The 14,209-nt window shown below is 40.8% G+C and overlaps 2 protein-coding genes across 4 annotated transcripts in view; both read left to right on the top strand.

The window, feature by feature from the left end:
* Positions 1-3,409, top strand: part of DNAJC6 (DnaJ heat shock protein family (Hsp40) member C6) — a 40,061-nt gene extending 36,652 nt beyond the window's left edge. For all 3 annotated transcript variants that reach the window (XM_064720405.1, XM_064720407.1, XM_064720406.1), the window contains 3 exons: positions 310-455; positions 1,474-1,650; positions 2,531-3,409. In XM_064720405.1, the coding sequence (XP_064576475.1) occupies positions 310-455; positions 1,474-1,650; positions 2,531-2,632 (425 nt within the window). In that variant the 3' untranslated portion in view covers positions 2,633-3,409. The remainder of the gene's footprint in view (positions 1-309; positions 456-1,473; positions 1,651-2,530) is intronic.
* Positions 3,410-5,827: 2,418 nt separating this feature from the next.
* LEPROT (leptin receptor overlapping transcript) lies at positions 5,828-12,379 on the top strand. Its single transcript, XM_064720408.1, has 4 exons — positions 5,828-5,993; positions 6,214-6,289; positions 7,301-7,487; positions 9,967-12,379. The coding sequence occupies exons 1-4, from the start codon at positions 5,978-5,980 to the stop codon at positions 10,081-10,083; spliced, it is 396 nt and encodes a 131-aa protein (XP_064576478.1). The 5' UTR covers positions 5,828-5,977; the 3' UTR covers positions 10,084-12,379.
* Positions 12,380-14,209: the final 1,830 nt, after the last annotated feature.

Genomic DNA, 14,209 nt, shown 5'->3' on the forward strand with positions numbered 1-14,209 from the left:
GTGTCCAAAGCCAGGCTGGATGGGGGTTGGAGCAACCTGGGACAGTGGAAGGTGTCCCTGCCATGGGAGGGGGGTAGAACTAGATAAACTTCAAGGTCCCTTCCAACATAAACCATTCTGGGATTCTATAATAATAATAACAACAACAACCTAAAAGTAACATTACACAACATCTTTCATGAGAGCCTGCACATTCATTAGCACTGGGAGATCATTAATGTGAGTAACCAAAGATGTATCTTATGTAGAAAGCCAGTGTTAAGTGCACCCATGCAATGATAATAACTTCAAATCTTCTCCATTTTCAAGATTCCAAGCCAAAGGTGTCTGCAGATTTTGAAGATTTATTATCTGGTCAAGGCTTTAATGCTCACAAGGACAAGAAGGGTCCCAAAACAATAGCTGAGATGAGAAAAGAAGAAATGGCAAAGGAGATGGACCCTGAGAAACTAAAAGTAAGCAAAATTCTTGGTGATGTCCTCCCAGTCACTCAATGTCCTCAACAGATTGAAAACTCCAAGGTTACATTTGTGTCCTCAGCCAGAGCACACCAACAATGGCTTGCTCAGTGTCACTGTCCGGGCTGCTGCTCTTCCACAGCACTCCAGCCCTGATTAGCAGGCACAGCTAATTGAATTAATCCTCTGCCTCATTAATCCTGCCTGCTTTGGAATTCTCTCATCTCTCCTCAATAAATTACCAAACTGCAGATCTCTTACGGAAGGGAAGGGAATTCAGTCTGCCCTGCTCTGTATGTGAAATATGAGACCACAAATTGGAATTACAGAAGGAGAGGAAAAGCTGCAGCAAAAGCCAAGCAAAGTTCTAGAAAACAGAATGACCCTCTCAAAATGTCCTGGTTTTAGCCTTGTGGAAAGGTTTAAACCTTTGGGAAGTGAGAGTAACCACACTGAACGCCACCATCAGCCACAACAGCTGGCCAGAGGTCAGGCCATGGGGTGGGCAGGAGTTTTCCCAGCTCCCATTTTCATCCCCACAAAAGCTGTCGAGTCACGGAAGCTCCCAGCTGATTTGGCCTTCCCAATTAATTCTCTTTGCTCTGATGCCTTTTTATTTCATTGGGGCAGCTCAGCCTGGAACTGTAAAATCTATTTATGCTTTGGTTTTTCTTTTACATTTTAGCTTAGCTGAGCTTAGTTGAGGTGTGCAATTAGCCTTGCTAAAGAACCAGACCGTTAAACACTGAATTTTGGCCATTCCATCAAGCATTAGTAAGTCCGTGTTTTTAGCAGGGATGTTGCTCAAAGTCTGTCTTAACTTTCAAGTGATATAAAATTAATGATAATTTTAAAAGAGTGATATAAAAATTAATGGCAATTAGATAAAGGTTTTCTGAAGGCTTTCTAAAGCATGGAAAGAAATTTAAGATGCTCCTCAGGGCCACGGCTATTCAAATGAAGAAACTTAGTCCTGGTGGAATATCTAAACAGAGACTTGCACTCCTTCCTGCAGGTCCTGGAGTGGATTGAAGGCAAGGAGAGGAACATCAGGGCTCTGCTGTCCACCATGCACACGGTGCTGTGGGCAGGGGAGACCAAGTGGAAGCCTGTGAGTATGGCAGACCTGGTGACCCCAGAGCAGGTGAAGAAGGTGTACAGGCGGGCTGTGCTCGTCGTTCACCCCGACAAGGTAAGGCTGGGCCGCCTCCACCTCGGGGGGAAGCCAGAATTGAGTATAAAGGGTTGGATGGCATTGCTGATTTATTGCTGCAAACAGCTCTGTGGAAAGTGGGAGCTCAAGATTTCTGCTGGTTTCTGGAAGTTGAGAACTCTCAACTCATCCCTGGAAGGGTTCAAGGCCAGGCTGGAGCAACCTGGGGTAGCAGAAGGTGTCCCTGCCCATGGAACCATTTAGGATCTAAGGTCCCTCCCTGCCCAAAGCAGCCAGGGGTTTTGTGAAACCACTGCCAGCCCCGAGGCTGGAATCTGCTGCTTCAAGAAATTCAGAGCTTTTGGCACCCTCACTCTGACTCTCAGCCATTCTGCTGCTGGACAGCAGTTCCAAATCAAACTCCTGCAATGGAACCACCAGGATGTTTGGTTGCCCAGCTTTTGGTTCATGCCCTGGCTGCTGCCACTTGCTGACCAGGGGGCAACAATTCCATCTGGGACACCCCGTGGGGAGGAGGAAACTTCCCCTTGGCAGGGAATGGGAGTCCCAAGGCTTGGAGGATGTGGGCTGCCCAAAGTTTGCAGGAATTCTGATTCCATCTAGGAACCGTGTCAGGTGGCAGCTCTTCCCCTTCCATGCAGGTAAAATCCTCTCCAAATGCCAAGGGTATATTCATTATTTAGAAGGTGACATTTATTATGGTGGTTTATCCCACTCTGGGGGTTGTCAGCTCTGAGGAGCAGCAAAGCCAAGAAATTCTTAAGGAAAGCAGCCCTCCAGAGCAGCTGATTTTTGTCAAGGAAAAAGTGAAAATTCCTGGAATTGCTTGGGAATCTGCTCATGTGCCAGCTTGTTTGGGAGCTCTGATATCCCTCTCTTGTCTCTGTTTTTATTCCAGGCTACTGGGCAGCCATATGAACAATATGCAAAGATGATATTTATGGAGCTGAACGATGCCTGGTCAGAATTTGAAAACCAAGGACAAAAACCCTTGTATTAGGTACTTTGTCAGCCTCCACTCCAGACCCGTGCTAGTGCTTATTTAGTCTCTTGTCACAAATGTCACAGATCAACCAAACTCTGGCTGGAAATTCACAAGTTTCAGAAAACTAAGAGCCTAATACTTATCATGAAGAACATGAGAAAGGTTTCCTAACACTTGTCTCCAGAATCCTGAGCTCAGAGGAACTCTGACCACCTGGCTCAGCCCCACCAGAGCCACAGGGTTACAGTTTCTGGTAACTTTTCTATTTCATTTTGGGTTCCAGTGGGACAAGAGAGAACACATACTGGGAGAAGGTGGAACTGGTCTGTCTCCAACAAAGTGTAGCTGGTGAATTTCCTACCTTGTTTTTGTGAGGTGTGATATGGCAACGCTTCAGTTGAGTTCAACAACTGCTGGTGAGGCCCAAACTTGGATGTATGTTATTTTTTCCCTGGGTTTGGATGGAATTATCCACTTGAAGTGCTCAGCTGTGGTTTAGGCACACTCCTAACAGTCACCATTTGCTGCTTAATTGCTCATCTAGTGTAGTCTGGCTGAAGAGAGCCCAAGCTGAATCCTGGGCTGGGTCAGTGTGGCAGCTGCTTTTGCATTGGTTAATGCTGTGCTTCACCTGCCAGCCCCGCAGTGAAATGTGCAGGCAGAATTCCTCCAGATGCTTTGGAAAGCGAGCAGCGAGTCCTTGGGGCAGCAGCCCCTTGCTGGTTTGGTAAGCAGCAGTTCTGGGGGGAAGGGAGGGTGAATCCACCTTGGATTATTATAATATATTATAATATTATATGATATAATTTTAATATAGATATTTTATATAATAAAATTATGGTAATATATATTGATTATATATTATATATTATTATAACATTATATATTATCCTTGTCCAAGTGAGGAATGAGCACGTGCTGCATTTCCCGTGGCTCTCATCAGCAGCTCGAAACCATCACAGAAATGCCAACAACTCGAAATTCTGCTGGAAAGGTTTAGAAACTTCCCAGTTTCTAGGTAGCACTCCCCCCTCCTGCGGATTCAGAACTTTTCCCAGCCCACTTGTATCACCTTTATGCCTTTATCAGCTCCAGAGCACTTGGCCAAGGCTCTTGGCAGGCTGAAAGCTGTTGCAAGTTCATTTTTCAGATCATGGTGTACGAGCTGTCGCACAGACATCCACAGACCAGGTCTGATCTCTGGGGTCACTCCAGTGCAAATTGATTCGCTCTAAAGTTTCTATTGGACCAAAGCAGTGGCATCACAAGGGAATCTCTCTGTTGCTGAAGCTGAAGCAGCTTTCCTAGTTCCAAAGCGAGTTGAAATTCAAACTTCACCCCAAATTCTGGCGTTCTTTTGTAGAGTAACTAAAGCTAGCAGTTTATTTACCAACACCTACCCCTGTTTGAGGGATACTCAGTAGATGGGCAGGAAATAATCTGTATTTTCTGCCTCAGGAGCAGGTTGCCATCGGGTGTGAGTCTTTAAGGCTGGTGGTTTTTCAAGACAATCCACTACTTGTTGCACTTACATTTTCAAGTGGCAAAGCTATTACTGCAAAGACAGTGTGTCAAAGTACATGGCTTTCTGTATAAAACTCATCCTTTTGTTGTACTGGTCCATTATTTACTGCCATTAACTGAAAATGTGAAACCAACACATAGGTCTCCTTTTATATAAAAGACCTTAAGATAATAGTAACAAACTGGATGTTATTTATTAATGTTTTGATCCAGTATGTGCTTGTCTTATTTAAAGAGATAACTGGAATGTGAATCATGTTCCTGTGATTTGTTGGTTTATTGTTTCTCATTCACATTTGTAGATATTGTGACCTATGCCTATATAATAAAAAGGATCTCATTACTATAACGTACTTTTTTTAATGATGAAAACCTCATTAGCTTTGTATCGAGTTTGTCACGGCACATAACTCTGGATACTCATCCATTCACAAAATACAAATCCACCATTAAACTTTACCAAAAAAAAAAATCCAACCCTCTACCCCACTTAAGCTTTGATTACTTCCATCCCTAATGTTTTTATGGATGCATGAAAGTATTAGGACGTATGTATATCCAAATAGTTAACTGAAAAAAATCCATTCTTGTCATATCTGGTAGTGACAGAGGTTATCAATGTTCAGGTTTACTGTTTGACTAAATTATTGTAATTTTTGTAAATACGGTATATACTCGATGAAATTGTGACTGGTCTAAAACATTTGTATATACATTAAAAAGCTCAAATTAACAAATTCAGCTATCTTTTGTGCTTGTGACCACGAGGTTCCAATCCTGCATCTCCTGTGTGAGGGGTGGTGAGCCCTGGCTGGGTCAGGTTTGTCATTGTCATTACCCACAGGTTGGCATTCCAGGTGCTTTTACCAAATTATTTGGGAACAACTTGACATTGGCTGTTCTCAGGCTCCTGCCTTCAGAGACCCACAGCCAAACAAGCCAGAAAACCCAAACTTTTCAAGTTTTTGGAAGCATTTAGTGGATCAGGCCTGTTTTAATAAGCCTTATGGCTTAAAATAATGTAAAATAATGAAAAATGGGGAAAAACATGGAGCAGGGAACACAGAAGAGATGAGGAGGGAGGTATCTGAAGAAAAGCTCCCTGGGGAGGGTTATTGAAAATGTTGTGTATAATCTCCCTCTTTAAGGCTTTTCTTGGGACAAAAATGCTGTTAGTGGGTAAAAAAGATTGGTTTTGGGGCAAAAATGTTCCTCTTGGAACAAAAAGACCATTCTTAGGGCAAAAAGGCCATTGCTGAATTAACAAGGCTGTTTTGGGGTAAAAAGGCCGTTTGTTGGGGCAAAAAGGTTTCTCTTGGGTCAAAAATGGGAGTTCGGATGTGTCATCTTAAAAAATCCAAGGCTTGAAAAACACGGCTTTAAAAAAAGCTGTCCTTCTCTACGTGTGGATTAGCACAAGGGTGGACGACGTAGGTCCTGAGGTGACCCTGCTTGAGGCAAACAGGCCGGCTCCATTTTTTGGGGTCAAAACAGAGGCGGGGGCTCTTTAAAGCGGTGTTTACAGATTCAAATCCACACAAATATACATTTGCGCACAAATACTTTTCTTACGCACAGAGACGAATTTAACGCACGCACATACACATTTTTTACCCTCATACAGGGGTTATATACAAATATTTGCGAGCTTTAAGTCCGTTAAACCCCACCCGGGCCCGTCCCCTCAGGAAGCTCCGCCCCCTGTCGCGAGCGCGGGCGTGGCGGGAAAAGGAACTCCCACCCACCGCCCGCCCTTTTAAAGGCTCGGTCACGTGACGCGCGGGAAAGGGGCGTGGCCAGAAGGCGGAAGTCGCGCGGTGCCAACGGAGCCCGGACATGGCGGGCGTGAAAGGTACCGGGGGCTCCCTGATGAGGGAGCGCGGCCCGGACAGCGCCTTACGGGCGAGCGGGCGGCCGGGAGAGGCGGGGAGGGATGCCCAGCACCGGGGGAGGTGGCACCCGGCCCCCACCGAGGGATGTCCGGCCCGCGGTGAGGCGGTTGCGGGTGCCCCGGGAGGGATGCCCGGTGCCCCACGGGCCGGTCCCTCATCGCCCGCCCTGTGCCGTTGCAGCTCTCGTGGCCTTGTCGTTCAGCGGAGCCATCGGGCTGACGTTCCTCATGCTGGGCTGCGCCCTGGAGTACTACGGGTGAGCTGGCCAGCGCCCTTCGCAAAGTTTCTGGTTAAAATCCATTAATTAAGCCTTTATTAATCAATGGGGCTCTTTGGCTCCTCCCGCAGCCCCCCGCTCCCAGGCTCTTGGCACGTGGCGCTTTGTTGTGATTACACATCACTTCCTAAGGCGGTGTTTGCATTTGCATTAAAATAAAAGCACTGCAGACAGCCCTGTGCTGCCTCAGGGAAAGCGGTGCCGCCTTGCTTTGTAATCTCACACCAACATTTCCTTAATTTCCTGTTCCTTTGAACAATCCTCCCTCAAGTTTCCTTTTGGGATGTCCCCACCCATGGCAGGGGCTGGAGCTGGGTGAGCTTTGTTCTGTAATTCCGTCATTCTGTGTCTGTAAAACACTTTAAAAACTCGCAGGAGGCTCCTGAGAGCACTGACACAGAGAGGAGATGTCAGGGTGTGCCTGCTTCATCTCTGTAATTTGTAATTCTCTGTCTTTAAAACACTTTAAAAACTCGCAGGAGGCTCCTGAGATCTGTGATACAGGAGATGGGGGTGCTGCTCTCCTGTAATTGAAATTCTCGTCTTAAACATTTAAACTCGCAGAGGCCGAGATCTGTGACAGAGAGATGGGAGGGTGTGCCTGCTTCATCTCTGTAATTTGTAATTCTGTGTCTTTAAAACACTTTAAAAACTCGCAGGAGGCTCCTGAGATCTGTGATACAGAGAGATGGGAGGGTGTGCCTGCTTCATCCCTGTAATTTGGGAATGCTGCTCCTGTTCCTGCTCTATCAGTGCATTTCCTGCTCCCTCTGTGCTCAGAGCTGAATCACCAAACTGATTCAAAAGTAAAATAAATGAACCCTTGCTGCATGCTGCTCTATCGGTGCAGGGAAATCCAGGTGGAATTGCCCCATTTTGGGTGCAATCTTCTGATCAATCCACTCTTCAAGCCAAAAAGCAGCATTAGGAGTTCTGCACCAGCTTTGTGACCGAGGTATCTCTTTTAACGCTGTTCTCTGCCCTCCCCAGTGTGTACTGGCCGCTGTTTGTGCTGATCTTTTACTTCATCTGCCCCATTCCCCACTTCATTGCCAAGAGGGTGGGAGATGACAGCGATGCAGCCAGCAGTGCCTGCAGGGAGCTGGCCTATTTCTTCACCACGGGAATTGTTGTCTCTGCCTTTGGATTCCCCATCATCCTGGCACGGGTGGAAGCAGTAAGTCCTTGCTGATTTTTCTTCTCAGGCCCCACTTGTTGTGCATCATCTTCAATCCTGCTTTTGTTTCATTACTGTGCTGTCTGCAGGTGAAAATAATTCACTGAAATTTGCTTTTTTTTGATGTGATAAAAAAAAAGAGCTCACATGACTGAGAAGTTTTTAGCTGGTGTTTTTTCCCCTCCAGCCTTGTTTTGGCCCAACACAAGATAACATCTCCTGCACCTCATGCCTCTGTCTCATGACCCTCTGCATCACCTCTAGCTCCAGCTTCCTTATTTTTCTCTTGGAATTTCTGCTTTCTCCATTCAGGATGCTGCAAACTTGGGAACTGGGGAGTGTTGGGAGTTAAAAGATAAAAGGCCAAACTTCCAGAGCTGCTCTTGTGGCTCTCAGAGCATTTCCCAAGTTTGGCCCCTCAAAACCTGAGGGAACTCTGCTGAAGTTGTTTCCTCTTTGCTTTCTGAGCTTCTCCCCAGTGGTGAGATTTTGGTCACATTTGTCTGAAAGGCAAAGAATTCCTCCAGTCCCAGTGATTTTCTGAGTCCTGTTGGTTTTGCCTTTCACCCCTTTAAACTTTGTGTACTTGCTCTGAATTTATTAATTTACACAATAAATACATTTATAAATGTATATATATACATTTATATACATACATTTATGTGTTATATATTTATATATTATTATAATATATATTATATATTATATCTATTTTACATACAATATATACTTATGCATTTATAAATACATTTATAAATGTTGTGTACTTGCTCTGAACTTATTTGTTTACACAATAAAACAATTATAAATGTATATTTACATTTATTTTTGTATATAATAGATTATATCATATAATTTATATTATTTTAATACTATTATATATATAATATATTTAAAATACATTTATAAGTAATATATCATTATTCATATTTATATTATATTTATATATTACTATTATACATATTATATATTATACATACTATTTATAAATGTTGTATACTTGCTCTGAATTTATTTGTTTACACAATAAATACATTTAAAAATGTATATATACATTTATATATACACATACATTTATATATATTATTATATATTTATATATTATTATAATATATATTATATATTATACATACTATTTATAAATACATTATAAAGATTGATATGTTATATCTGATTTTATATGCATAATCAATTATAATATTTATAATGTATATATTTTATATAATACATTTATATATGTTATATATTTATATATATTATTATAATATATATTATACATACAATATATACATATACATTTATAAATACATTTATAAATGTGCACTTGATCTGAATTTATTTGTTTACACAATAAATACATTTATAAATGTATATATACATTTTTTATATATACAAATACATTTATATATATTACATATTTATATATCACTATAATATATATTATATATTATACATACTATTTATAAGTGTTGTATACTTGTTGAATTTATTGTTTAAATAAATAATTTAATTATATAATACATTTTAAAATATAACATACTTTATATATATTGTTACATATTTATATATTATTATAATATATATAATATATTATACATACTATTTGTAAATACATTTATAAAGACATTGATAAATGTATATGTATGTTTATATACATACATTTATATATGTTATATCTTTATATATATTATTATAATATATAATATATATTATACTTACAATATATACATATACACTTATAAATACATTTATATATACATTTATAAATACATTTATAAATGTATATATACTTTTTATTATATATACACATACATTTATATATATTATTATATATTTATATATTATTATTATAATATTTATTATATATTATACATACTATTTATAAATACATTTATAAATACATTTATAAATGTTGTGTACTTGCTCTGAATTTATTTACAATGCCCAATCCCCCTGATATTTTTATTTTGGAGGTGGGGCCTGGCAGCAGCAGAACAACCACGAGAGGGAACTCTCAGTTGTGTATTTTGAGAGTCAATGTTCCTTATTTAATTAAATTACTTGTGCAGCTCATGAATAAAGCAAAAAGCTGTTTACTCTTAAATCCACGTTTTCCCTGCCCGTGATTTCTTGAAAAGGAGATATTTTGATTTTGTTGCTTGGCAATGGAAGGAGAGCACTAATTTCAGCAGCTTTCTCTCTGATTTAGGTGTGTTTTAATGATTTGGAAGGCAAGTCATCATTTTCTTCTAAACCCTAGCAGTAGCTTGGCTGGAGTGTTTATTAGTGATCCAAGTGGCTGCTAATTGAATAATTAGTCACACAAATTGAGTTTTTTATTGTTTGCCTGTTCTGCTTTTAGCACCTTTCTGTAGTATTGTGGTTTTTTAGCGTTTTTAGCTGATCTAATGCCTGTAAATAACTGTCCTGAGCATCTTTTCCAAGAAGTGCTTTGAGTGTTCCATTTCTTGCGTTGCAGATCAAGTGGGGAGCCTGTGGCCTGGTGCTGGCTGGCAATGCAGTCATTTTCCTGACCATTCTTGGCTTTTTCCTTGTCTTTGGCAGAGGAGATGATTTCAGCTGGGAGCAGTGGTAGGAGCTCTCGGTGGTGCTGGTAATTTTCAATATTTCAATATTTCACAGCTTTTCCCCCCTGTTCTGTGTGTATGTATAGATATTCTGATGTGTGTGGTGTGTTATAACATTCACCTGGCTTTACATTATCATGTCATAATTTGCTTTTTGAAATGCACTTCAGCCAAAGGGACAGTGCTGACACTTGGCTTGAAGAACTCACTGAAATGGGGAGTTATTATGAATTTATCCTTTGAGAAGTTTACAAAAAATAAGCAGTTTTACACCTTTCTCACTGTATTTGCATTGATTTTTTTTATTGAAATGTCATTTAGCCATTGGTCACTGCTCCTGTTGGGTTTTTAACCATATAATCAGAGATTAATATGAAGATTATCCTAATTGGGATTGTTCAACTTGATCAATTTTTCTGCTTTAATTAGCATCAGTTATTATTTCATTTACATCTCATTAATTTGAGAAAAACTGTAATTTTTCTTAATGATAATAAAGCCAAACATAAGTGATGCCAACTCTTACTACCTGAGGAAATCAAAAGAAAATAACCCTGGTTAAAAACCCTTCCACTTATGTTTGTTTAAAGATCATCTTCTCCCCACAAAGATATTTTCTGTCCCTATTTAGTTTAAGAATTTGGGGAATAACATATTTTAATGCATCTTAAAGCTGACATGACTTCTGTGAAGGTTCACAAAAGGAGAAATTACCCTCAGGACACTTAAATCACATTTTAATGTTCAGCTCTGTATTTTTATGGGTGTGAATTGCTAGGAAAGGAGTGTTCTGCTGGGTAGGATTTCTTATTTCCTCCTTGCTTTTAACACACCCTTCTTCAGCTCCTGTTTTTTGTCTGGAAGAAGGTTGTTATTGCATTAAAACACTATATTTTTAACAGCATTATCTTGATAAACATTCGCATAATCACACTTAAGGAAATGTAATTTTATTACTTTAGTTGTGTAAGAACAGAGGGAATGGTCAGTAATTAATTACTGCTGAAAGAGGAATTAACATTAAAGGACAGTTTATTTCTGGATGTTAATGCTCCATCCAAGACATAGCAGGATAAACTTACCAAATCCTGGGAATAACAAATTATTTGAGTGTCTTCTTCCTGCGTTTGATGAAAGCTGTTGGAACTGGGAAAATGACTTGGTTTAGTGATAAACCAAATTTTTCATTTGAAACATCATTTCCATGTTTAAATCCTGCTGTGGCTCTAAAGAAGATGCCTTTTTTTCCCTACACAGTGGCACTTTTCACTCAATAATGGAGTAAAACAGTGAAATAAAACCCAGTCAGTGCCTGATGGTAAATTCCTAATGCCATTGCTAACAATTCCATTGAACTCCTCTTGGACTGGGGCTGGGTTCTGGAAAGCTTTTACTCCATTCATGTACCAAAGGCTGAGAGAGAAATCTGCAAAACTACTCAATTACTGGTGCAGTTTTGGGGAGGAAAAGCAGCTGAGATGGAATTTTTCCTGGAAAATAAATCATTCTGTGGTGTGTGACAGGGGCAGTGAACAAGGACAATCTAAAGGGACCAGGAGGACCAGAAAATAAATGCTGGTTTAAATTGCTTTTTGCCAAATTTTTCCATTGTACTGTATCCCCTTTGGGCTGTGGTTGGTGGGGACCTCATGGGTGGTGAGTAGAGAAGGTCAATGCTTTTTTTATTATTGTTTTTATTATTTGTAGTATTATTTGGAAGTAGCTACGTGCACTAATCCCTAATGTGAATTTCATGCAGGTTTTCACGTGGACTTTTACATTCAATGTTTAAAATTGTGCTGAAATCATGGATCTGTGTGAAGTAAATTTACTTTGTTATCAACTATGGTAAAAAATGATATTATTTCAGTGGGGTTTTTTCTCCAGAGCTTCACTCCCACTGAGCTCTGTACTGGGAATGGTGTGCCATCCCTGCAGTGGGAGTTTCCTGTGCTTTCTCTGGAATGGTTTCCCTGTGTGGAAGTGAATACTGTGTATCCAAAGTGCCTTAATTTCCACACCAGGCTGATTTTTGTGGCTGCACCTCCATGGCAAGATGGGTGTTCCATGATCAGCTGGAGATGTGTGGCTGCATTTCCCAAAGCTTCCTTGCCAGCTCATCCTGTTCCTGCCATTGGGAATGCAGCTTTTGTACCTTTTGTAAACAGGTTTTTTATGATTGCCATATCCCTGACATCACCAAGTATTAAAACATGGACATTCAGATATCTTCTACTTTTCTTTCTAAGTTGCCTACTAAAACTGACTTTTGGAATTGTCTAATAAACATATCTGATGCTTAAAGATTTGTCTGTGTGTAATTGCCAGAGGTGACAACAGGCAGGTGTGAGGGGGAAGGAAGGTGAAACATGTCCAGTGCTGCTTTCCTGGTGTGGAATGGGCAATTCCAGGAGCCATGGGAGTGGGATTCATGTACAATGTGCTGGAAAGGTAAAGGATCACAGCTTATTTCTTGTGTTTGTGGTGAATTTGGGAGGTTTTTAAAGCACTCTATAAAAAAGATGGGGTGTAAGGTAGGGCTTGATCTTTTCCCTTACTTCCAGGGAGTCTGGATAAAATCCATTCTCTGGCAGCAGGGCAGGGATGCAGAGGGCATCAGAGCTCTCCTTCTCTTCCAGGTCACTACTCCTGGTATTAAAGTGATGAAAATATCAAAGTGGGGAATTCTGATCTCCCCAGAGCTCGGGAAATGGAGCTGCTGAATCCCCCACAGTGAGGAGGAGTTTGTGGGATCTGTTTGGAAGGGCTGGAGATTCATTTTCACAGCAGTGCCCTGAGTGCAGGGCTCTGGAGGAGGTGAGCTGTTGGAGATTTTTTCAGGAATGGCCTAGAAGGCAGCTGTGAGGAGCAGATTCTCACAGCCTGCTTCTGTGAACAGCAGAGGTTCTCAGGTTATTTTTAATTACAGGTAAAAGTGGCAAACATGAAGGCCTTGAGAGCCTTGCACATCAGAGTTCTCAGGCAGCTTTCTCATAACAAGTGGATGTTCTACCTTTGGCTGTTTTGGGAAAGCAAGAATAATTTTGAGAACCCAAATCTTGGTATTGGAAACATAAGGAGGAGTTGGTGTGTTATCTCTGGCCTATGGTGAGCTCAGATTTTGCAATGTGCATGAACTTGATTAACACTGTTATAAAAGGTGATTGATTGATTAATAAATCGGAGTCGATGCTGACCAACGCAGGGTGGGTCGTCTCCCCTCCAACTTCTATAGTGAGCGTGGGTCAGATCTGTGCACAGGGAATGTTTGGGATTGCTGCTCACCTTTGGCAGGGTGAGCTCCCTTTTTTAACCTGCTGCTGCATTTGGGGCTGTTGGCTGTGAGGGGGAACTTGGATTTCCTATCCCACCCCTGTCTGGCTGTTTTTCTTCAGTTATTCCCTGTCACTTCCATTGGCTTGGGTTAAAAACCAGCACAGGGGATGGGTGCAGGTCCCAGTCTGGCACTGGTTTTGTGGGTTCTTCAATCCTCCCAAAAATTGGTAACCTTCCTGAGCAGTTGTTAAGACCTTGGGTAACTTCCTAAAACCTTTGAACAGCCTTTAATCCCACAAAATGAGTGTAAACTTGTTACACCGGGGTGATACCAAACAGTCACATTTCAAATTGTGGTGGCAAACTGCAAATGGTGGAAAGCTCTAAGATGAGTTTTATAAGCCTGATCTCAATTCTTACCACAGCAGGACTTTTCAGATGCTGTCTGTTTGCTCTGCAGGGATTGTTTTGGGCTCTGGTAAAGGATGGACAGACTCTCATTAAGCTGGATGCTCCCCAGGTACTAATGAGCCATTGATTTGTTTAGGTGGCCCCTGCAAACACAGGCCCAGTTCCTACTGCAGGGCTCCCCAGGGAAAATCTGATAAAATGGGTGAGGAAGCATTGGCTGCTGAATTGGGATCAAATGTTAAAGATCAGCTGGAGACATTTTCTCAAAAGGCCTGTTCTGTATTTATCTTGTTTTATTGCTTTGCTTTTGCCCTTTATTTTGAGGTTTGGTTCAGCTGTTATATTAAAAATGGGTTACAGATGTTTATTCCCCTGACCATATTTATTTTTTATTATTTTTTATAGAATAATTCTAGATTGTAACAAATATTCAGGATATTTATCTTT

This window comes from Zonotrichia leucophrys, chromosome 8 (genome assembly GCF_028769735.1).
Source record: "Zonotrichia leucophrys gambelii isolate GWCS_2022_RI chromosome 8, RI_Zleu_2.0, whole genome shotgun sequence".
NCBI classification, from domain to species: domain Eukaryota; kingdom Metazoa; phylum Chordata; class Aves; order Passeriformes; family Passerellidae; genus Zonotrichia; species Zonotrichia leucophrys.

Bases quoted from the DNA above. Each gene is read 5' to 3' on its own strand.
- LEPROT (XM_064720408.1), top strand. The intron at 6,290-7,300 runs GTGAGCTGGCCA...TGCCCTCCCCAG, and splicing joins TGCGCCCTGGAGTACTACGG to TGTGTACTGGCCGCTGTTTG. The intron at 7,488-9,966 runs GTAAGTCCTTGC...CTTGCGTTGCAG, and splicing joins TCCTGGCACGGGTGGAAGCA to ATCAAGTGGGGAGCCTGTGG.